Source organism: Octopus sinensis, linkage group LG7, assembly GCF_006345805.1.
Source record: "Octopus sinensis linkage group LG7, ASM634580v1, whole genome shotgun sequence".
Taxonomy (NCBI): Eukaryota; Metazoa; Mollusca; class Cephalopoda; order Octopoda; family Octopodidae; genus Octopus; species Octopus sinensis.
Window position 1 is genome coordinate 13,102,896 of NC_043003.1, and position 24,639 is coordinate 13,127,534.

Consider the following 24,639-nt stretch of genomic DNA (forward strand, 5'->3'; position numbering starts at 1 on the left):
GAATATAAATTCATTTTCCCCTCTTTCTTTCTTTTTTGTCTTTCTTATCATTGTTTTTAAAATTTATTTGAAGTTGTTAAAAATTTTTAAAAGAGTTTGAGAAAATACAAATGTTATCTGATTTAAAAAAATAATTTTGTAAAATGTTATTCTCAACATCCATGAAGACTGAATATCACAGAATATTTTAATCTAAACAGAAATTGAAGTTTCTGAATTACGGAGATGTACTTGCATAGCAAGTGACCTGATCTGAGATCGTGTGCTGGAACGAAAACAATTGCAGTGTGGAAGGTGTTTATAAGCCAAATTATGAAACACACAAAATCCACTAGATTCACTTCAACATTTAAATTTAATTTGTCAAAATATTTTCGTCACTTTGAGACTGCTTTGAGGCCGTGACCTTTTCACTGACAAAATTCCATGCTGCAGCACAGAATTTTGTCTGTGAACAGGTCACGGTCTCAAAGCGACGAAAATATTTTGACAAATTAAATTTAAATGTTGAAGTTTCTGAGATATTCATACAAGCAATGCTGTAATATAAATTATATAAACTGTATTGTAAATTATATTATCAGAGTAATTAGTTTAGTTTTGTTTCTATCTCTTTAATAGCTGATGTTGATGAGATGTGCACATTTGAAAAAGGAATGTGTATTTGGGCACAAAGTCAAACTGACCAATTTGAATGGAAACTACGACAGGGTTATACTCCAAACCAAAGTATTGGACCTCAAGGAGACCATACAACAGGATGTAAGAAAATACCATGTTTTTGTTAATTTTTTTTTAAACTTTTATTGTTAGCACGGTATGAAAGATATTTGAGGACATGCTGGTAATTTAATAAAACATTTCAAATCTAGCAAAAACCAAACGAATTTTAATAACAATTTGTGTTCTGTTCTTGATGGACTTTTTGATAAGATTGTTCTATGAATCTGTCTTAGTGTTAATGACTGCTTCAATGCAGGACTGGAATCATTGACATTCCTGCATTAAATGATCCTTATACTTTCCAAATGCTTACAATGTCTTCCGTTTGATATAGCTGAACCATTTCTACCAGAGGCTTCCAGTTTCACAGAAACTTCATCTACAAAATATCTTGCATCAGTTACAAAGTTTTACACACTGTTTTACACACATATGACAACAAAGACTGCATGTCTTACCGTTTCTTGTGTTAGCATTTTATCTTCCAAGAGACATTTGAAAGAAATTAAAAAAACATTTTAATTGGTCGGAAGAGAGTGATATATTGATAATTAAGCATCCTCAATTATCCCTCATATTTTGTATATTTTATTGATTTGGTTTGGAAGAAAAGATAGTGTACATGATCATCTCATGTCCCCACCCTGCAATGCCAATGAGTTTGATTCCATTATCATTATCCTCAAACAGCTGTTAACTGATGACTGGGAAAATATCAGCTTTTGTGGGTAATTACAGAAGGCCCAATTTTGGGCATCCTCCCTCCTCAAGCCAACCCTCCCAATCTCCTCCTCCACTTGTTTTCCCTCCTCCACGTTTTCTTTGGTCAATCTTACTTTTGTTGTTCATTCACTTGAGTTTACTCAAGCACACCCCTCAGGACATGATCCTCACCCTTCCTCAACACATGTCCATACCACTGCACTCCATTCACCCTTTCCAGCTGTTCCACCAATTCCTCCAACCCCAGCATCCCCATCAAGTCCTCAGCCCTCCTTTTATCCAATAGTTTCACACCACACATTGCCCTTACTGTTGCCCTTTCGGTCCTTCTCAAAACTGCCATTTCGCTTTCCTTCATACACAATGTCTCATTCCCATACAGCATTGCAGATCTCACGCAACTCCAATAAACCCTTACTTTCAGTTTCAAGAACCTTTTCCTATATAATAATGCTCCATGTTCCCTGAACTTCACCCAGCCAAGTTTCACTCTTGCTGTCACAGCTGCTTCATATCCACCGTTTTACATCCACTATATCTCCCAAATAACAAAAACTCTCTCACTGTTTCTACTGGTTCTTCCAGCCCTCCAGCACCTTTCTCACATCTTCCACAAATAAAATCTCTTGCCAGCTTGGGGTCACCTTCTTCATTTTCATACATCTACCATGAATCCATGAAATACGGAATTGAATTCTTTCTGATATTTTCGTTTGTGTATTTTCAGCGGGCCACTACTTGTACATAGATACTGCGGGACAAGCTATCAACAGTAGAGCACAGCTATTCTTTACATACACTCCAACACAAAACAAAACAAGGTGTTTAAAGTTTTGGTACAACATGCGTGGACAGCATGTTGATTATTTAAATGTTTATATCCAGTATGGAACTGGTTCAAATTCCCCTGCATGGTCAAGAAGATCAGACCAAGGACCCAACTGGCAACTTGCACAGATTAACTTTGATGAAGAATATTCGACAGATATGAAGGTAATAAATAAGTAAATGATAAAATTCCTTTATTTTTATTTTCTTTTTCGTAGGCGCAAAAGTGGATGTGTGGTAAGTAGCTTGCTTACCAACCACATGGTTCCAGGTTCAGTCTCACTGCAGGGCAACTTGGACAAGTGTCTTCTGCTATAGCCTCAGGCTGACCAAAGCCTTGTGAGTGGATTTGGTAAACGGAAACTGAAATAAGCCCGTCGTATATATATATATATAATCAAAATCAAAGTCAAATCGAATCAAGTCAAACCAAATCAAAATAGATGAACATCAATGGAATTTGTACCCTTGTGGTACCAGTGCCAGTGGCACATAAGAAAACCATCCGAACGGGACCCTAGCCAGTACCGCATCGACTGGCCTCCGTGCTGTGGGCACGTAACAAACACCGTCCGAGCGTGGCTGTCTGCCAGCCTCGTCTGGCACCTGTGTCGGTGGCACATAAAAACACCATCCGAGCGTGGCCGTCTGCCAGCCTCGTCTGGCACCTGTGTCGGTGGCACATAAAAACACCATCCGAGCGTGGCCGTCTGCCAGCCTCGTCTGGCACCTGTGTCGGTGGCACATAAAAACACCATCCGAGCGTGGCCGTTCGCCAGCCTCGTCTGGCACCTGTGTCGGTGGCACATAAAATCACCCACTACACTCTCGGAGTGGTTGGCGTTAGGAAGGGCATCCAGCTGTAGAAACACTGCCAGATCTGACGCCTGGTGCAGCCTTCGGGCTCCCCAGACCCCAGTTGAACCGTCCAACCCATGCTAGCATGGAAAGCGGACGTTAAACGATGATGATGATGATGATGATATATATATATATATTTGTTGAAATGGAAAGATGAATTATCTTGTTAGGGATTATTCAAAAGTTTAACCGATACCTGGGTAGCAAAAATCGCAGCAGAAAAAACACGGTTGGAGATAAGACCATATGGTGTTGCAACCGTGCGTCGGTGCGGATAATATATATATGTTTGTGTGTGTGCGTGTGTGTGTGTGTATGTGTATATGTATACGTATGTGTGTGTATATGTTTGTGTGTCTGTGTTTGTGCCCCCAACATCACTTGACAACTGATGCAGTTGTGTTTATTTCCCCAAAACTTAGCAGTTCAGCAAAAGAGTCCAATAGAATAAGTACTAGGCTTACAAAGAATAAGTCCTGGGGTCGATTTGCTTGACGAAAGGCAGTGCTCCAGCATGGCCACAGTCAAATGACTGAAACCAGTAAAAGAGTATATCAATGTATGTGAAGGCATGTGGCTTAGTGGTCAAGGTATTCAGCTCACGATCATAAGGCCATGAGTTCAATTCCCAGGAATATGTTGTGTCTTTGAGCAAGACACTTTATTTTACATTGCTCCATTCTACTCAGCTGGCAAAAATGAGTAGAACCTGCAATTCAAACATGAGTAGTACCTACCTTGTCACACTCCGTCATGCGGAGTCTCACTGTGAACTATGTTGTGGGTACATGTGTCTGTGGAGTACTCAGCCACATGCACATTAATTTCACAAGCAGCCTGTTCCATTGACTAGATCAAGTGGAACCCTCATCATCACAGCTGATGGACTGTCAATATCAATATACACATTAAGGGGATGAGCTGGCAGAATCATTAGCACACCGGGTGAAATGCTTTGTGGTATTTCGTCTGCGGTTACGTTCTGAGTTCAAATTCCGCCGAGGTCGACATTGCCTTTCATCCTTTCGGGGTCGATAGATTAAGTACTAGTTACGCACTGAGGTCGATATAATCGACTTAATCTGTTTGTCTGTCCTTGTTTGTCCTCTCTGTAGTTAGCCCCTTGTGGGTAGAAAAGAAATAGGTATTTCGTCTGCCGCTACGTTCTGAGTTCAAATTCCGCTGAGGTCGAATTTGCCTTTCATCATTTTTGTGTTGAGAAATTAAGTACCAGTTGTATACTGGGGTCGATCTAATCGACTGGCACCCTTCCTCAAAATTTCAGGCCTTGTGCCTAGAGTAGAAAAGAATATATACATTGAGGTGGTGAGCTGGCAGAATCATAAGTGTGCTGGGCAAAATGCTTAGTGGCATTTTGTCCATCTTGACATTCTGAGTTCAAATTCCATCAAAGTTGACTTAACCATTTATCCTTTCTACAAAGCGATGCTCCAGCAAGGCCACAATTTAATGCCTAAAACAAGCAAAAGATAAGAGATGATGTATCCACACTGGATATACTATGTTTAGTTGTACTGTAGGTTTGGTATTCAGACATAGTTCTAGATAGATATGTTTAAAAATTAGGGTAGATTGTCATGGCTGGTGTGCCTTTGATCATGTGTTTGCTTGATTAAAGCTGATCTGGGCTAAACAATATGATTTGCTCATCCTATACGATGATGGCAGTTTCTTTGTGCTGAAAGGTCATGAAGAAGAGTGGCACACTTACAAATGGCTTTGTAATCTGATTGCTGATACTGCTGGGCTTTCCTTCATGCCTGCACTAAATTCTAAGTTGGGAGTCAGTCTGCACAATCTGATCCTATTCTTTAGACTTTGAGTTTTAACCACACTGGTGAGTGGGCTAAAATAGTTGCAGAAACCAGCAAATATTTAGGTTTTGACATTGGAGTGACCTTCTCCAAAGCTATTTGCCTTACAAAGCTGGAGAGCTCCCCCTTCAGAGAGCTCCACGTACAGAGAGCTCCATCTATAGACAGCTCCACGTACAGGGAGCTCCATAGAGAGCTCCATCTACACAGAGATCCTCCTATAGAGAGATCCACCTACACAGAGATCCACTTACAGAAAGCTCCATCTCTAGAATGTTCCACCTACAGAGTGCTCCACCTACAGAGAGCTCTACCAACAGAGAGATCCACCGATAGAGAGCTCCTCCTAGAGAGAGAGAGAGGGAGAGAGAGAGAAAGCTCCACCTAGAGAGAGCTCCACCTTCAGAGAGTTCCACCTACAGAGAGCTCCAGCTACAGAGAACTCCACTTACAGAGTACTCTGCCTACAAAGAACTCCACCGGAGGGTGTAAAAGAGGGCACTAGACTGCCTGAGGGACAACTCTACTCCTTGATTTGCTGTCAAATTTGACTCCCCTGTTATTCACTTTCCCAGAACCCTCACTGAAAGCTCTCATAAGGCATTATATCAATTAATATAATACTCTATTCTATGCGGATGTCAAGTTGACCCAAGTTGCCCCCATGGTGGCCTTTGGCATGTTAGTAGAGTATGGAGGGCTGTTTTTTGTCATCATATTGTCTCAGACCCAAAAGACCCAACATTCTAGTCTATTAAAAATAAAAATAAAATTTATTGTATTTTTGGTGCAATAAATAAATAAAATTTTGAATTTCTATTCTGTATGGAATTTTAGACTTACTCTTTTATGTGTTTCAGTCATTTGACTGTAGCCATAGTGGAGCACTGCCTTTAGTCGAGCAAATCGACCCCAGGACTTATTCTTTGTAAGCCTAGTACTTATTCTTTCGATCTCTTTTGCCGAACCGCTAAGTTACAGGAATGTAGACACACCAGCATTGACTGTTGAGCGATGTTGGGGGGACAAACACAGATGCACAAACATACACACATACATATATATATACATATATACGACGTCTACCAAATCCACTCACAAGGCTTTGGTGGGCCCGAGACTATAGTAGAAGACACTTGCCCAAGGTACCACGCAGTGGGACTGAACCCAGAACCATGTGGTTATTAAGCCAGCTACTTACCACACAGCCACTCCTTTGCATACATACATCATCATCATCATCATTGATTAACGTCTGTTTTTCCATGCTGGCATGGGTTGGACGGTTTGACTGAGGTCTGGAGAGCCAGCAGCTGCACCAGGCTCCTACTTAGTTAAATTTACTTTAATGTTGTGAGCCATCAGAATCATTAAAACATTGGGTAAAATGCTTAGCGATATTTCATCCATCTTTACATGCTGAGTTCAAATTCTGCCAAGGTCGACTTTGCCTTTCATTTTTTCAGGGATTGATAAAATAACTACCAGTAGAGAACTGGGATCAATGTAATCAGCTTACCCTCTCCTCTGAAAGTGCTGGCCTCAAGCCAAAAATTTAAAACTAATTAAGAAAGGTTCTATATGCTTTCAGCTGTAGAGCTGAAAACGAGGCAATTTCTACTCTTCTCCTCTGGAAGCCATCTACTCGCAATACCAGAGGGCGCACACTCTCCTACCCTGATGTAATCTCCAGGGATACAGGCATCCAGCAACAGGACCTCCGTAATGTTATGATGGACAGTGAAGTCTGGCGTAGCATGGTAAATTCCATTGTCTCGACCACGGTCGAACAATGATGGTGATGATATGCTTCTTCTTTTTTCTCATCATCTTCTCGAAGTAAAGCTTGGTGTTTGGTTTTTTTTTTTTACTCATTTTTACTTATTTTTTTTTTTATTTTACTTTAGATAATAATTGAAGGAGTCAAAGGTGGAAACACTCTTAGTAATATTGCTATTGATGACATCACATTAACAAATGACGGCTGCAAAGGTAAGAAGCTGCTTTAAAATAATTATCGTTGCATTAATAAGCACAGGTGTGTGTTAAGGTGGTGAGCTGGCAGAATCGTTAGCATGCCAGGCGAAATGCTAAGCGGTATTTCGTCTGCCATTAGGTTCTGAGTTCAAATTCTGCCGAGGTCAACTTTGCCTTTCATCCTTTCGGGGTCGATTAAATAAGTACCAGTTACACACTGGGGCCGATATAATCGACTTAATCCATTTGTCTGTTCTTGTTTGTCCTCTCTGAGTTTAGCCCCTTGTGGGTAGTAAAGAAATAAGTATTTCATCTGCCGTTACGTTCTGAGTTGAAATTCTGCCAAGGTTGACTTTGCCTTTCATTCTTTCAGGGTCGATAAACTAAGTACCAGTTATGCACTGGGGTCGATGTAATCGACTTAATCCCTTTGTCTGTCCTTGTTTGTTCCCTCTATGTTTAGCCCTTTCTGGGCAATAAAGAAATGACAAACGTTAGCACGCTGGGTGAAATGCTTAGCGGTATTTCGTCTGCCGCTACGTTCTGAGTTCAAATGCGGCGAGCTGGCAGAAACATTAGCACGCTGGGTGAAATGCTTAGCAGTATTTCGTCTGTCGCTACGTTCTGAGTTCAAATTTCGCCGAGGTCGACTTTGCCTTTCATCCTTTCGGGGTCGATTAAATAAGTACTAGTTACGCACTGGGGTCGATATAATCGGCTTAATCCATTTGTCTGTCCTTGTTTGTCCTCTCTGTGTTTAGCCCTTTGTGGTTAGTAAAGAAATAGGTATTTCGTCTGTCTTTACATTCTGAGTACAAATTCCACCAAGGTCAACTTTGCCTTTTGTCCTTTCGGGGTCAATAAATTAAGTACCAGTTGTGTACTGGGATTGATCTAATCGACTGGCCCCCTCCCACAAAATTTTGGGCCTTGTGCCTAGAGCAGAAAAGAATTAGAATAGGTGTGGATGTGTGGTTTGAGTAGCTTGTTTCCCAACCACATGGCTTCAGGTTCAGCCCCACTGCCTGACACTTAGAGAAAGTGCCTTCTATTATAGCCCTTAGGCCAACCAAAGTTTTGTGAGTGAATTTAGTAGATGGAAACTGAAAGAAGTTCATCATGTATATGTGTGTCTCTGTGTGTCTTTATGTGTGTGTGTGTGTGTGTGTGCATGTATGTATGTGTGTATATACATGTATGCATGCATATGTGTGCATGTATGTGTGGTGTGTGTATAGATAATTGATAAATTATTATTTATTAATTAAAAAACTGACAAAGATGAATTTAATTAATAAATAATAATTTATTGATTATCTCTCTATTTTCTTATCTTATAATATATATATATACAGGTGGCACGTAAAAAGCACCCACTACACTCACGGAGTGGTTGGCGTTAGGAAGGGCATCCAGCTGTAGAAACATTGCCAGATTAGACTGGAGCCTGGTGCAGCCTTCTGGCTTCCCAGAACCCCGGTCGAACCGTCCAACCCATGCTAGCATGGAGAACGGACGTTAAACGATGATGATGATGATGATGATATATATACACACACACACACACACACACACACATAGATACACACATGCATATATACTTACATACATACATAGATACATACATACATACATACATACATACATACATAAATCATCGATTAAGGTCTGTTTTCCATGCTGGCATGGGTTGGACGGTTTGACTGAGGTCTGGAGAGCCAGCAGCTGCACCAGGCTCCAATCTGATCTGGCAATGTTTCTACAGCTTGATGGCCTTCCTAACGCCAACCACTCCAAGAGTGTAGTGGGTGCTTTTTACATGGCACCATCACAGAAGCCAGTCCGGTGGAAGAGACCACTAAAATAAGTACTAGGCTTACAAGTCATGGGGTCGATTTCTTTGACTAAAACCTTTTAAGGTGGTGCTCCAGCATGACCGCAGTCAAATGCCTGAAACGAGTAAAAGAATAAAAGAATATATATATATTTATATATATAACTATGTGTGTATATGTATATATATATATGTATATATGTGTGTGTGTGTGTGTGTCTGTGTTTGTCACCCCAACATTGCTTGACAACCAATGCTGGTGTGTTTACATCCCCATAACTTAGGGGTTCGGCAACAGAGACCGATAGAATAAGAACTAGGCTTACAAAGAATAAATCCTGGAATCGATTTGCTCGACTAAAGGCGGTGCTCCAGCATGGCCACAGTCAAATGGCTGAAACAAGTAAAAGAATAAAAGAATATATATATATTTATATATATAACTATGTGTGTATATGTATATATATATATGTATATATGTGTGTGTGTGTGTGTGTGTCTGTGTTTGTCACCCCAACATTGCTTGACAACCAATGCTGGTGTGTTTACATCCCCATAACTTAGGGGTTCGGCAACAGAGACCGATAGAATAAGAACTAGGCTTACAAAGAATAAATCCTGGAATCGATTTGCTCGACTAAAGGCGGTGCTCCAGCATGGCCACAGTCAAATGGCTGAAACAAGTAAAAGAATAAAAGAATATAAGAATATTTATATATATATATATATATATTATATATATATATATCATCATCATCATCATCATCATCGTTTAGCGTCCACTTTCCATGCTAGCATGGGTTGGACGGTTCTACTGGGGTCTGTGAAGCCAGAAAGCTTCATCAGGCCCAGTCAAATCTGGCAGTGTTTCTACGGCTGGATGCCCTTCCTAACGCCAACCACTCCGTGAGTGTAGTGGGTGCTTTTTACGTGCAACCCGCACAGGTGCCAGACAGAGCTGGCAAACGGCCACGAACGGATGGTGCTTTTTATGTGCCACCGGCACGAGTCCAGTCGGGGCGGCGCTGGTAATGGTCGCGAAATGGAAGGTTCTCTTACATGCCACCGGCACTGGTAACACATCTGCAATTTCCATTGATCGATTTCGATTCTGATCCTCACTTGCCTCAACAGGTCTTCACAAGTAGAGTTTTGTGTCCCAAGAAGGGAAGGTATGCATACGTAGGCTGGCTCCATCCCATGTAGAAGGCCATGGGTTAGGGACTCATATATATATATATATATCATCATCATCGTTTAACATCTGTTTTCCATGCTAGCATGGGTTAGACAATTTGACTGAGGACTGGTGAACCAGATGGCTGCACCAGGCTCCAGTCTTGATCTGGCAGAGTTTCTACAGCTGGATGCCCTTCCTAATGCCAACCACTCTGAGAGTGTAGTGTATATATATATATATATATATATATATATATATACTTGTTTGGTAACGAAATTTTGAAACCATGGTATAACCGATAATAAATAACAAGGTAAAAGTTTTTATTTTTCAATCGCTTCGAAAATTGCTATTAAATCGTGGTTTTGGCTGTGTTGGCTGCTATTTCTAGCATCTAAAAATTACCTGTTAAAAGGTAGTTTTCTCTTGTGTTTAAATGTACACTTTTTAATATATATATATATGTGTGTGTGTGTGTGTGTGTGTGTGTGTGTATGTATATCTGTGAGTGTATGTTTGTGTCCCCTTTTCCTGATGCCATGTGGATTGTAAATGAACGATGTAAATATTTGTTAATTTTTTAATTTCTTTTTGATGAATCTGACAGAACCCATTGGTAAATGTGATTTTGAAACTCGAAGCTTATGTGGTTATCAACCTGATAGTTCTGCTAACTTTAAGTGGATATGGAGAACAGGTTACAAATCATGGTTTTCAACGGCACCTAATAAAGATCATACATATGGATCAAGCAACGGTTAGTAAATTCTTACTTTTTCTTATTGTTGTTGGTGTTGTCTTCTTCTTCTTCTTCTTCTTCTTCTTCTTCTTCTTCTTCTTCTTCTTCTTCTTCTTTTTCTTCTCCTCCTCCTTCTTTTCCTTCTTCTTCTTCTTCTTCTTCTTCTTCTTCTTTTTCTTCTCCTCCTCCTTCTTTTCCTTGTTCTTCTTCTTCTTATTCCAATCAGGACTCACGCCATTTAGCCACAAGGAATAATCTCTAATTCATGCCTACTCTAAGCTACTAAGAATGCGTGTGGCAACTTCACGCGATAGACTGGCAGTTGCACAGGCACGAAAGCTACGTTGATATCCTCATTCCGTAAATGGTGGCTTTTAACGGGTGGAGAGCTGAACCATCCTGGGGTACAGAGGATTCGCAATCTAGACTAGCGTCTGAAAGTTTTACCACACCATAGTGGGTTACACCATGGTTCCTCTGCTTTGTGACAGAAGTAGGAAGAAAGAGTGAGAGAAAGTTGTGGTGAAAGAGTACAGTGGGGTTCACCCCCCCACCCTCCACCCCTCGCCGGAATCTCGGGGAGCTTCAGGGAGCTCAATAAACACTCACAATGCCCCGTATGGGAATTGAAACCGCATTCTTACGACCGTGAGTCCACTGCCCTAACCACTAGGCCATTGTGTCTCCACTGGTGTTTTTGTTGTTTTTGTTAAGGTAGCAAACTGGCTGTATTGTTAGCATGCCAGGCAAAATGCTTAGAGGCATTTCGTCTGTCTTTAGGTTCTCTGTTCAAATTCCACCAAGGTTAATTTTGCCTTTCATCCTTTCGGGGTTGATAAATTAAATACCAGTTGCGTACTGGGGTTGATCTAATCGACTGGCTCCCTCCCTAAAAATTCCAGGCTTTGTACCTAGAGTAGAAAAGAATAAAATAAATACCGGTTGAATACTAGGGTCAATGAAATCTACTTACTCCTCCCCCAGAATTGCTGGCCTTGTGCCAAAATTTGAAACCATTATTATTGTTGTTGTTATTGTTGTTGTTAAGGCGGTGAGCTGGCAGAATCCTTAGTACACCAGGCAAAATGCTTAGCAGCATTCTATCCATCTTTACATTCTAAGTTCAAATCCCACTGTAGTCGACTTTGCCTTTCATCCTTACGGGGTTGATAAAAGTAAGTACCAGGTTGATGTAATCAACTTATCCTTCCCTCCCTCCACCCTAAAAAATTTCAGGCTTTTTGCCTATAGTAGAAAGGATTATTATTACTATTATCATTATTTTCATTAGCATCTTCTTTCTATTATGTTTCCATTTCTTGCTGACTGTCTTCCTGATACCTAGGGCAGAGAAACATACTGTATAGGCCATTAAAGCAAACACACCAGATTGTTCATTTACAGAGTCACGTTATAAATATAAAGGGGAAGAGAGAGAAAAAATCGAAAAAATTAAAAATAGAGAAGTTATTATTATTATTATTATTATTGAGTGAGAGAGCAGTGCATGCCATCAAAGTGACACTGGGGTAAAATATACGAACCCCAATATACCCATCATGACTACCTGTCTGATAAGGGTACACCAGGCACATGCATCACAACCATATGTGCACGACATGGTGATCTCATATCAAGATAAACGGCGCATGACCTTGCAGGTGGGGCCCAGTTAGAATTTTCTTCCGGTCGAGTAACCCATACCGCTCAAAAGGTCCCTGAATAAGGATTGTTTAAGGATGTTGAACGAACCACCCATGTTTCCTAAAGTGAATTATCTAAACCTCCAAGAATTCCTTTCAACACATGACTATGATGCTCCCCCATTATTATTATCATTATTATTATTATTATTATATTATTATTATTATTATTATTATTATTATTATTATTATTATCATTACTATATGTTTGAAATTTTGCTTTGTATTTGTACAAGCTGGCTCCAAGTCTCACCCAGAGATCCCAAGTGACAGCAAGTTAGAAGTTTATGTTGGTGTTATGCCTAGGATGTCATATATTTGGTTTTGCTCAGAGTATTATTCTAGAGAATGTTTAAATAAACAAGAAAATTGTGAGATTATTTTAGAATTTGAGATTACATAGACAGTATTTTACATAGGATATGGGCAGTTCCCATGAGCACTATCTTTTGAATTTCTGCTATTTTGGGGTTTCCTGGTGTCTGAGCTAGGTAGGAATCAGCCCATTTTGCTATCATCATCATCATAATAATAATAATAATAATTCTTCTTCTTCTTCTTCTTCTTCTTCTTCTTCTTCTTCTTCTTCTTCTTTTCCTTCTTCTTCTTCTTCTTCTTCTCTCTTCTTCTTCCTTCTTCTTCTTTTTTTCTTCTTTCTTCTTCTTCTTCTTCTTCTTCTTCTTTTCTTTTCGTCTTCTTCTTCTTCTTCTTTCTTCTTCTTCTTCTTCTTCGTCTTCTTCTTCTTCTTCTTCTTCTTCGTCTTCGTCTTCTTCTTTTCTTCTTCTTCTTCTTCTTCTTCTTTTTCTTCTCTTCTTCTTTTTTCTTTTCTTATTCTTCTTCTTCTTCTTCTTTAGTAAATATTATTTCAGTAATTTAATTTTTATTGTACAGGTGTAGTCATAGTTGTATCTTTTACTTGTTCCATTTATTTGAATGTGGCCATGCTGGGGCACCATCATGAAGGGTTTTAGTCGAACAAATTGACCCAAGGACTTACTTTTTTAAGTCTAGTTCTTATTCTATCAGTTTCTTTTGCCAAACTGCTAAGTAATGAAGATGTAAACATACCAAAACCACTTGTCAAACAGTGGTGGGGAACAAACAAAGACACACACACACACACACACACACACACACACATATATGATAGGCTTCTTTCAGTTTCCATCTGCAACATCCCCTTACAAGGTTTTGGTTGGTCAAAGACTACAGTAAAAGACACTTGCCTAGGGTGCCACGCAGTGGGAATGAACCCAGAACCATATGGCCGGGAAGCAAGCTTCTAATCACACAGCCATACTGTATGATTAAGACGTTTGCATTGCAAGCACATGGTTTTAGTTTCAAATCCCGCTGCACGGCACCTTGGGCAAGTGTCTAGTAAATACACTCACAAGGCATCAGTTGGCCCGTGGCTGGCTATAGTAGCTGACACTTGCCAAAGGTGTCATGCAGTAGGACTGAACCTGGGACCATTTTTTGGCACAGTAAGCTCCTAAACCAATCTGCCATGTTTCTATATTAAAAAAAAAACTGTATCTGCTCTCCAAAACATTAAACTAAATTTAATAAATTGCTTATCTTCAAGGCCACTACATGCATATCTCATCTCGCTCTCCTCGAAAGCCAAAGGAAGTAGCTCGACTGTTGTCTCCAAAATATGATGCTCCTGAAGAAGACCACTGTGTACAGTTTTACTACAATATCTACGGACGAAATGTTGGATCACTCAACATAAAGGTAAGAACTTACTTTCTGTAACAATTTAAGACAGTTTTTCTCTTTTTTTTTTTAACTACCATAAATCCTCAAGTATAGTCTGCCCTTGAGTATAATATGCAGGGGATTTTTAGGGGGCTGTACCTCTGGAAAACCTAAACCTTGTGTATAATACGCACCCCTTTTCTAACTTGAGTCAAGGAGGTCTATATAACGTCCCTGGTTTGTAAAAATGTATACAGTAATGTCCTTTATTATTATTGTATATATAACATAATGCAAACGTGTAGATTTTTTGTGCATTTTGTTTGCAGAAAATAAAGAAATAACAGTAATAACGTTTAATAAATGTTGCTTACTGAAAGTTATGGATGATCCTTCTATGACTTCATTGCTTTCAGGCTTAGCTTAAGGTATTTTTGCGCCCAACATCACAAAATGCATCTGAATAAACATTGCCGGACAGCAAATAGAGACTCGGACATTGCTTAGAAAATACTTTTCATTTTTAACCTCATATATAATACGCACTAGGGATTTTGACCTTTAAATTTTGGGAAAAAAATGCGGATTATACTCAAGGATTTACGGTATGTAAAAGTTATGTCAAAGCTTACCTTGCCTGTGCTGGTACCATATAAAAAAACACTCCATCCAGTCTATGGAGTGGCTGGTGATAGCAAGTGCAGCCAGCCATAAAAGCTATGCCAAAATAGACACAGCATCCTGATGTAGACTTCTGTCTGGCTGGCTCCTCTCAAACCACCCAACCCATACAAGCATGGAAGAGAAACGTTAAATGATGATGATAATGTGATGATGATGATGTTGTCCTTACTAGTGGAGGTTAATGAGTTGATGAGAAGACATGTGGCTTAGGGGTTAGGATATTCTGTTCATGATCATAAGATCATGGCTTCGATTCCTGTTAGTTCGTTATGTCTTTAAATAAGACACTGTGTTTCTCATATCTTCAGTCCAATCAGCTGCCAAAAATGAATCATCATCATCATCATCATCATCGTTTAACATCCGTTTTCCATGCTTGCATGGGTTGGATGGTTCGACCAGGGTCTGGTAAGCCATGGAGGCTGCACCAGGCTCCAGTCTGATCTGGCAGTGTTTCTACAGCTGGATGCCCTTCCTAACGCCAACCACTCTGTGAGTGTAGTGGGTGCCTTTTACGTGCCACCGGCACAGGTGCCAGGGGAGGCTGGCAGTGGCCACGATCGGTTGGTGCTTTTTACGTGCCACCAGCACGGGAATAGTACCTATAATTCAAAGGGTTGGCTTCATCTCATTTTGGGTCGCACTGAATCTCCCTGAGAACTACGTTAAGAGTAAGCATGTCTGTGGAATGCTCAATAATTTCATGAGCAGATTGTTTGATGATCAAATCAACTAGAACACTTAAGATCATAACCAGCAGAGAGTCAGGCCATAATGGGGTGATTAGGGTGCCAGGTATTCAGAAAAGAGCTTTAGGTTTCATATTGAGTCAGTATCATGTCATTGTGTCCATAGACAGGTCTAAGACTGTCTGACTCCATATAGACATTGTTTAGATGTTGTGTTTATGGCATGTGTTTATAACAGGTGTATAAGAAGAAAGCATCGAATGTATACGTAAACAAGGATGGAAAAGCTAAGTTATTTTACTAAATTCTTTGTCATAGTTAAAACTTATTGAAAGATACAAAGAGCATCTCAACAGAAATATGGTAATAAAATGGTTAAAATATATAATAGAGAAACAATTCTTAACCCTTTTGATACCAACCCAGCTGAAACCACTTCTGGCTCTGTAGTACATATGTCTTGTTTACATAAGTTCTGAATTAAAATCTTCCACCAAACCTTAGTCACAATTTATGTTCCTAACACTAGCTGAATGATAACTAAGTTATTTTACTAAATTCTTTGTTTTATTTAAAATTAATTGAAAGAAGCACAGAGAACCTCAAAATAAATACGGTAACGAAAGGGTTAAAAGTAAATTGCAATTCTTTTTTTGCTTTAGTTGCGCATTCATGATACCAAGCCCTATGATACAGACAGTTACCTTCAAATTAAAGGGGACCAACAAAAAGGATGGATACTTGGAATGGTAGAAGTACCAAAGATGATAGAAAATCCGTATCAGGTGAGGATCTACATTTATTCTTTACTCTCTCTCTCTCTCTCTACACACACACACTATACTCATTTACTCTCACTGCTCTACTCTCCCTCCACCCCACCTTCTCTCTATCTCTCTCTCTCTCAACTTTCTCTCTATCTTTACTCTCTCTCTCTCTCTCTCTCACTCATTTTACTCTCTCTCCTTTCTACTTTCTTGCATATATCTATATATATATATTATATATATATATATATATATATATATATATATATATATATATATCTTGGAGCATTAAAAGAACTATACGAGCATGATCGTTGCCAGAGCAACAAGCTGGCATCTGTGCCGGTGGCATGTAAAAAGCACCATTCGAGCATGCTCGTTACCTGTGTCGCCTTACTGGCACTTGTGCTGGTGGCACATGAAAAAGCATTCAAGTGCCGCTGGACTGCCTCCTGTGCAAGTAGCACATAAAAAGCACCATTTGACTGTGGCCATTGCCAGTACCGCCTGACTGGCCCTCATGCTAGTGGTATGTAAAAGCACCCACTACACTCTCGGAGTGGTTGGCATTAAGAAGGCCATCCAGCTGTAGAAACTGTGCCAGATGAAGATTGGAGCATGGTGCAGCCATCTGGTTCACCAGTCCTCAGCCAAATCGTCCAACCCATGCTAGCATGGAAAGTGGATGTTAAATGATGATGATGATATATATATATATATATATACACACACATAAGGGATGAAATATAATTAATTTAATAAAATTAATAAATTTCACCTAGTAGTTTTTTCAGTATGGAAATGACCATATTCAGTAAGGATTATATATAATTATATATAATTAAGCAACTTGTTGCAATTAACCCTTTATTATAATTATATATAATCCTTACCGAATATGGTCATTTCCATACCGAAAAAACTACAAGGTGAAATTTATTAATTTTATTAAATTAATTATATTTCACCCCTTATGTGTATTGAATACTAATACTCCCATGTGGAGGCGCAATGGCCCAGTGGTTAGGGCAGCGGACTCGCGGTCATAGGATCGCGGTTTCGATTCCCAGACCGGGCGTTGTGAGTGTTTATTGAGCGAATACACCTAAAGCTCCACGAGGCTCCGGCAGGGATGGTGGTGATCCCTGCTGTACTCTTTCACCACAACTTTCTCTCACTCTTACTTCCTGTTTCTGTTGTGCCTGTATTTCAAAGGGCCGGCCTTGTCACTCTCTGTGTCACGCTGAATATCCCCGAGAACTACGTTAAGGGTACATGTGTCTGTGGAGTGCTCAGCCACTTACATGTTAATTTCACGAGCAGGCTGTTCCGTTGATTCGGATCAACCGGAACCCTCGTCGTCGTAACCGACGGAGTGCTTCCATCCATTACTCCCATACAAAGAATCTGCGAAACTTCGTTTCGGTGGTACTGTTTTTGTAACTCACCAGGTGAAATTTTGGAGGGAGATACAAATTTGCATGTCTATATAAATGTGGAGATGCCGGCAGACTGTTATATCGTTCGATGTTGCCTGATCGAATTGGTGTAATGGGTGAGTTTTTTCCTAGCATTTCTAGATTTATAGGAAATATTATGTTGATAAGGAAATGAATTTTCGATTCTAATCCAGAAACGGATTCGTCCATAATTGATCCAAGTAGGCTGCGATTTCGTTATCTTCTTTCTCTTTACCATATACGGGTTGCAAATTCTGTTTGTTTTGTTTGTGGAGACTTATTTTTCTAGTAGTAGTAATGGTAACCTATTTGGCTGCTATTTCTAATATTTTCGGTATGTGGTTTAAGCAACTTGTTGCAATTAACCCTTTATTATAATTATATATATATATATATATATATATATATATATATATTGTTCACTGGGGGTTCAGCTGTTATCATGCTGCTGGACATTTATCACTGAAGAACCCACAGCAGGGAGAAATCAGGTGATCTGGTCATTCTGGCAACTGTAGCAGATGATTCTTGTCTGTCAACAATATAATTTCGAGTGCTTTTATGCACAATGAGATCATATGAGTGGTTCTCTCAAGATAAACAACGCAGTATTCCATGTTCTAACACAACCTTTGTGTTAAGTTGGAGATCAAGATTAGCCTTTGGTATTAACACTGCTTCAATTACTATTAATTATATACAATTATAAGGCAGTGAACTAACAGAATCATTAGCAGGTCGAGTGAAATGCTTAGCAGTATTTCATCTGCCGCTACATTCTCAGTTCAAATTCTACCGAAGTTGACTTTGCCTTTCATCTTTTCAGGATCAATAAATTAAGTACCAGTGAAACACTGGGGTCAATGTAATCAACTAGTCCCCAACCCCCAAATTTCAGGCCTTGTGCCTTTAGTAGAAAGGATTAATTACATACAAATATGATTACATATCTTAATATTTTTAACTGGTGAAAGTTACAAAAGGAACTGAAGGGTCAAGAGGGACTCAAAGGGACCAAGGGCAAGAGGGAGTCAGAGGGACCAAGGGCCAAGAGTTAGTGCATGGCATGTGACAAAGTGTCATCTACAAAAGTTCTTGGAATTAAACTATGAAAGCATCTGCATAATTTTATGTTGAGTGCTTGTTTTAAAATCTTTACTGATTCAAAGTATCACAACACCCTTTATATTTATAGATTATATTTGAAGGGGTCATTGGCACAGGGCCATATGGAGACATCGCAATTGATGATATTACAGTTACCCATGGAGAATGTGAAGTTGGAGGTATATATTTTTATTTTTATTTTTATTTTTATTGATCATTCAATGAGATTTTGATAAATTGCCAGCTTGTGGGGTTTTTGTTTTATTGTTGGGTTCTTGGCATCAGTGCCAAGACTTTCTACAACTAGTTTCGGGCAAACTAAAAAATTCTAGCTCCAGTTCTCATCCGGTCAACAAAGTTAAGCAACATCGAGTCTAGCGAATACTTAGGTAGATGACATCTTACCCATGTCACACAAGGCACCTTGGGCAAGTGTCTTTTACTATGGCCTCAGGCTAATCAAAACCTTGTCAGAAGCCCATCATATATATATATATATATATATTCAAAATGTGACCGCGTGTGTACCGTTGGCGATTTTTTTCCCTCTGTCTTCCCTTCTCTGGATCTTTCCTTCTCCTATGTTTCCAATGAAGAGCTCCGCTCGAAACGTTAAACCCTTCTTCTTTCCTTCTTTCCTGAGCGTCCAATAATACTATGTTTGTTCCACGTCCTCGCGTTGTTGTGTTTTTTTTGTGCTTTCTTGTTTGGATTAACTATATATATAGGGAAACAAAGTGTATGTACGCCACTATACATATATATATATATAAAATACAAAATGAGACAAGAACGCAAAACATCTGGACGACTAGGTGATACAAAAAGGGACAACAAAACGATACAAAAAAACAAGGATGGGTCATTCGAAGCCTTTTATCCTCAGTCAAGAACTGGATCATCCTCACAATTTCGGTTGATTAATCTTGAGATTGCTCCAATCTGGCCAACCCCTAGGAAAAACTAAGCTAAGAGCATTAGATTCCTTGGAAGAAAGCATCAAATGTATACGAAAACAAGGACGGAAAAACAGATGATGTTACACGAATATAAATACAAAATACAATAGAAATAATAATAATAATAATAATAATAATAATTATAATAATAATAATAATAATAATAATAATAACAGGACATAACAACAGGTGTCTTTCGACTTGGGACGAATTGAATTCAGCTGGCGTGTGTGGAAATGAAGCCTTACAGCAGAGATACAAAACTTTCACAAACACAGGGAAGAATATTGATGTGGCAGTGACCAAGGTCAGACGCAAAGAGAGGGCTAGCAGTCTGGCCTATCAGTTACATGAGAAGAGAAGAGAGCGAAAAAGAGGAACAAAAGAATTAAGGAGGGGAAGAGAAGAGAGAGAGCTGTAGAATGGATGTTGATGATGATGTGCCCTGGAATCAAAGGGATCAACTAGGCTTCCTTGCTCCCCATTTTCCAGACCTTGTGCCTATATTAGAAAGAATTATTGCTAAGCTGGTGTGCTGGCAGAATCATTTGTATTCAGATCAAAATATTTAGAGGCATATCACTGGCCTTTGCATTCTGAGTTCAAATTCCACCCAAGAGGTCACTTACGCATTCTATCCTTTTGCAGTCAATATAATAAATACCAGTTGAGCATTAAGACCGAATGTAACCGACTGGTCCCCTCAATGTGTTTGCTTTAGTAACTTTGCTACATTACTACAATACCAATTTCTGATGAAATATGATGACGACGATGACGACGATGATGATGATGATGATGATGATGATGATGATATGATGATGATGATGACGATGATGATGATGATGATGATGAGGATGATGATGATGGTGGTGGTGATGATGGAAATGATGAAGGCGATGATGATGATGATGATGATGATGATGATGATGATGATGAAGAGGAGGATTATGATTGTGATGGGGATGATGATGATGGTGGTGGTGATAATGACAATGATGATGATGATGATGATGATGATGGTGATGGTGATGATGATGATGATGATGATGATGATGATGATTGTGTGCTTTATATTATATTATAGGTGACTGTGACTTTGACCATGGTCGTTGTACGTGGACAAATATGGCTCACAATAGATATAATTGGTTGGTGGGATCAGGATCTACCGCAACTTCAAATACTGGACCCGTAAATGATCACACATTTCAGAATTCAAAAGGTGAGTTTTCTTTAAGATCTTTATATTTGAGATTCAAATAAAAATGAAAATTTATAAAGTAATTCTTCATTTATTTTGTGGAGGCACGTGACTTAGTGGTTAGGGTGTCAGTATCCTGATTGTAAGAGTGTGGTTTCGATTCCTGGACTGGGCAACGCGTTGTGTTCTTGAGCAAAACACTTCATTTCACATTGCTTCAGTCCACTCAGCTGGCAAAAATGAGTAACGCTGTGATGGACTGGCGTCCCGTCCAGCTGGGGAACACATACGTCATAGAAACCGGGAAACCGGGAAACCAGGCCCGTGAGCCTGGCTAGGTTTTAAAAGGGCACATTTATATTTTTTATTAATTCTCCATTTTATGGTTAAAAAAAAGCAACACTTATAAACAATTTTAAATATTTTTCTTTATTTTGGTTGGATTCCCACCCAGTCCTTGAAGACAAAGATATTTCACCAAGTAGGTGCAGGAGTGGCTGTGTGGAAAGTAGCTTGCTTACAAACCACATGGTTCCAGGTTCAGTCCCACTGTGTGGCACCTTGGGCAAGTGTCTTCTACTATAGCCTTGGGCCAACTAAAGCCTTGTGAGTGGATTTGGTAGACAGAAACTGAAAGGAAGCCCGTCGTATATATATGTATATGTATGTGTGCGTGCGTGTGCGTGTGCGTGTGCGTGTGCATGTGTGTGTGTGCGTGTGTGTGTGTGCATGTGTGCGTGTGTGTGTGTGTGTGTGTGTGTGTTTGTCCCCCCAACATCGCTTGACAACTGATGCTGGTGTGTTTACGTCCCCGTAACTTAGCGGTTCAGCAAAAGAGTCCTGATAGAATAAGTACTAGGCTTACAAAGAATAAGTCCTCTGTTTGATTTGCTCAACTAAAAGCGGTGCTCCAGCATGGCCACAGTCAAATGACTGAAACAGTTAAAAGAGTAAAAGAGATGAAGTATCTCAACCCATCATCGCCACCTTCAGTTTGTGGAAAGAATATTTAATTCTTTGTTTTAGAATATTGTTAATTGTATGAATGTAAATGTAAAAAGCTTTAAAATGTCACCAAATATTTGTCAGCATGAGCAAGGTCTGGAAGAGTAGAGACATCAGACTCGCTACCAAATGCAGATTGGTGAATGCAATCGTCTTCCCAATAGCAACATATGGATGCGAGACCTGGACACTAAAGAAAGCTGACCAGAAGAGAATTAATGCATTCAAGCTTTGGTGTTGGAGAAGACTTCTACGGATTCCATGGACAGTGAGTCTCACCAATAGAGAAGTTCTTAACCAGATCAAGCCGAAATTGTCGCTAGAAGCTAGGATCACCAAGCATAGATTGGCATATTTTGGTCATATTATGTGGAGAAAATCCCTGGAGAAGGACATCATGCTCGGAATGGTCAGTGGCAAGAGAGGAAGAGGCCGACCAAGAACCCGCTGGCTTGATACCACCAAGAGTGACATAGGAATGGACATAGCCAATTTGAAAGAAGCGGCCCAGGATAGAACTGGCTGGAGGACACTGATCCATCGAGTAACCGAGAGTCGACTTCGACTGAGCGGATAGATAAATAGACACGAGAAGCTGCTAATTGGCATTAATCAAAGGAAAACACTTAAAGGCCCCAACTTCTCTGATTTCCAACATTTCCTACATTAATTTCAACAACTTTATAATTGCTTAAGAACAAAGCCAAGCATTTATTGAGAAATGAAGTACTTACTGTGGCCTGGCTCCCTCCTTGAAGACAAAGCCATTTCACCAAACATCTCAATCCATCATCGCCAGTTTGGGGACAGAATCCGATCCTGTGTCTTCCGTTTTTCCTTCAGGTTGTCGATAAATGTGAAATGACATCTCCCATGTTTGTTGATGATTGCATGCATGCAGTTCTTTGTTGGAAACGTTCCAACTGATGTTCTTGGTGGTCCTTAAGGCTCTGCTATCAAAGCCATTGAACTTCTTTGCCAGACCATCCTACCAGGGCTTTACTCTCATTCAGCGCAACAGCTGCAGGTAGGGCCCACACCAGATGGTTGGATGTGAGTGGGGAAGATTTCCTGAGGCTCGATGTCACCTTGGAGGATGTAGAGGGGCTGGCACAGGACCCCCAGTGATGGAGAGCACTTGTAGACCTGGTTGGCTCTACACATGATGACATCTCTGGGACCACTAACTTGGGTTAACTTCAGGCACAGGACCCCAGTGATGGAGAGCACTTGTAGACCTGTTGGCTCTACATGATTGGACATCTCTGGGACCACTAACTTGGGTTAACTTCAGGCACAGGACCCCCAGTGATAGAGAGCACTTGTAGACTGGTTGGCTCTACACATGATGACATTCTGGGACACTAACTTGGGTAACTTCAGGCAACAGGACCCCCAGTGATGGAGAGCACTTGTAGACCTGGTTGGCTCTACACATGATGACATCTCTGGGACCACTAACTTGGGTTAACTTCAGGCACAGGACCCCCAGTGATGGAGAGCACTTGTAGACCTGGTGGCTCTACACATGATGACATCTCTGGGACCACTAACTTGGGTTAACTTCAGGCACAGGACCCCCAGTGATGGAGAGCACTTGTAGACCTGGTTGGCTCTACACATGATGACATCTCTGGGACCACTAACTTGGGTTAACTTCAGGCACAGGACCCCCAGTGATGGAGAGCACTTGTAGACCTGGTTGGCTCTACACATGATGACATCTCTGGGACCACTAACTTGGGTTAACTTCAGGCACAGGACCCCCAGTGATGGAGAGCACTTGTAGACCTGGTTGGCTCTACACATGATGACATCTCTGGGACCACTAACTTGGGTTAACTTCAGGCACAGGACCCCCAGTGATGAGAGGAGCACTTGTAGACCTGGTTGGCTCTACAAGTGATGACATCTCTGGGACCACTAACTTGGGTTAACTTCTTCAGGCACAGGACCCCCAGTGATGGAGAGCACTTGTAGACCTGGTTGGCTCTACACATGATGACATCTCTGGGACCACTAACTTGGGTTAACTTCAGGCACAGGACCCCCAGTGATGGAGAGCACTGTAGACCTGGTTGGCTCTACACATGATGACATCTCTGGGACCACTAACTTGGGTTAACTTCAGGCACAGGACCCCCAGTGATGGAGAGCACTTGTAGACCTGGTTGGCTCTACACATGATGACATCTCTGGGACCACTAACTTGGGTTAACTTCAGGCACAGGACCCCGTGATGGAGAGCACTTGTAGACCTGGTTGGCTCTACACATGATGACATCTCTGGGACCACTAACTTGGGTTAACTTCAGGCACAGGACCCCCAGTGATGGAGAGCATGTAGACCTGGTTGGCTCTACACATGATGACATCTCTGGGACCACTAACTTGGGTTAACTTCAGGCACAGGACCCCCAGTGATGGAGAGCACTTGTAGACCTGGTTGGCTCTACACATGATGACATCTCTGGGACCATAACTTGGTTAACTTCAGGCACAGGACCCCCAGTGATGGAGAGCACTTGTAGACCTGGTTGGCTCTACACATGATGACATCTCTGGGACCACTAACTTGGGTTAACTTCAGGCACAGGACCCCCAGTGATGGAGAGCACTTGTAGACCTGGTTGGCTCTACACATGATGACATCTCTG

At 40.5% G+C, this 24,639-nt stretch overlaps 1 protein-coding gene across 3 annotated transcripts in view; it reads left to right on the forward strand.

Annotated features, from left to right (window-relative positions):
* Nucleotides 1-24,639, forward strand: part of LOC115213822 (MAM and LDL-receptor class A domain-containing protein 1-like) — a 382,250-nt gene that overhangs the window by 96,362 nt on the left and 261,249 nt on the right. For all 3 annotated transcript variants that reach the window (XM_036504533.1, XM_029782714.2, XM_036504532.1), the window contains exons 41-48: nucleotides 622-762; nucleotides 2,174-2,439; nucleotides 6,878-6,962; nucleotides 10,569-10,718; nucleotides 13,992-14,143; nucleotides 16,143-16,265; nucleotides 18,903-18,993; nucleotides 20,861-20,998. In XM_036504533.1, coding sequence (XP_036360426.1) covers nucleotides 622-762; nucleotides 2,174-2,439; nucleotides 6,878-6,962; nucleotides 10,569-10,718; nucleotides 13,992-14,143; nucleotides 16,143-16,265; nucleotides 18,903-18,993; nucleotides 20,861-20,998 — 1,146 coding nt within the window. The remainder of the gene's footprint in view (nucleotides 1-621; nucleotides 763-2,173; nucleotides 2,440-6,877; nucleotides 6,963-10,568; nucleotides 10,719-13,991; nucleotides 14,144-16,142; nucleotides 16,266-18,902; nucleotides 18,994-20,860; nucleotides 20,999-24,639) is intronic.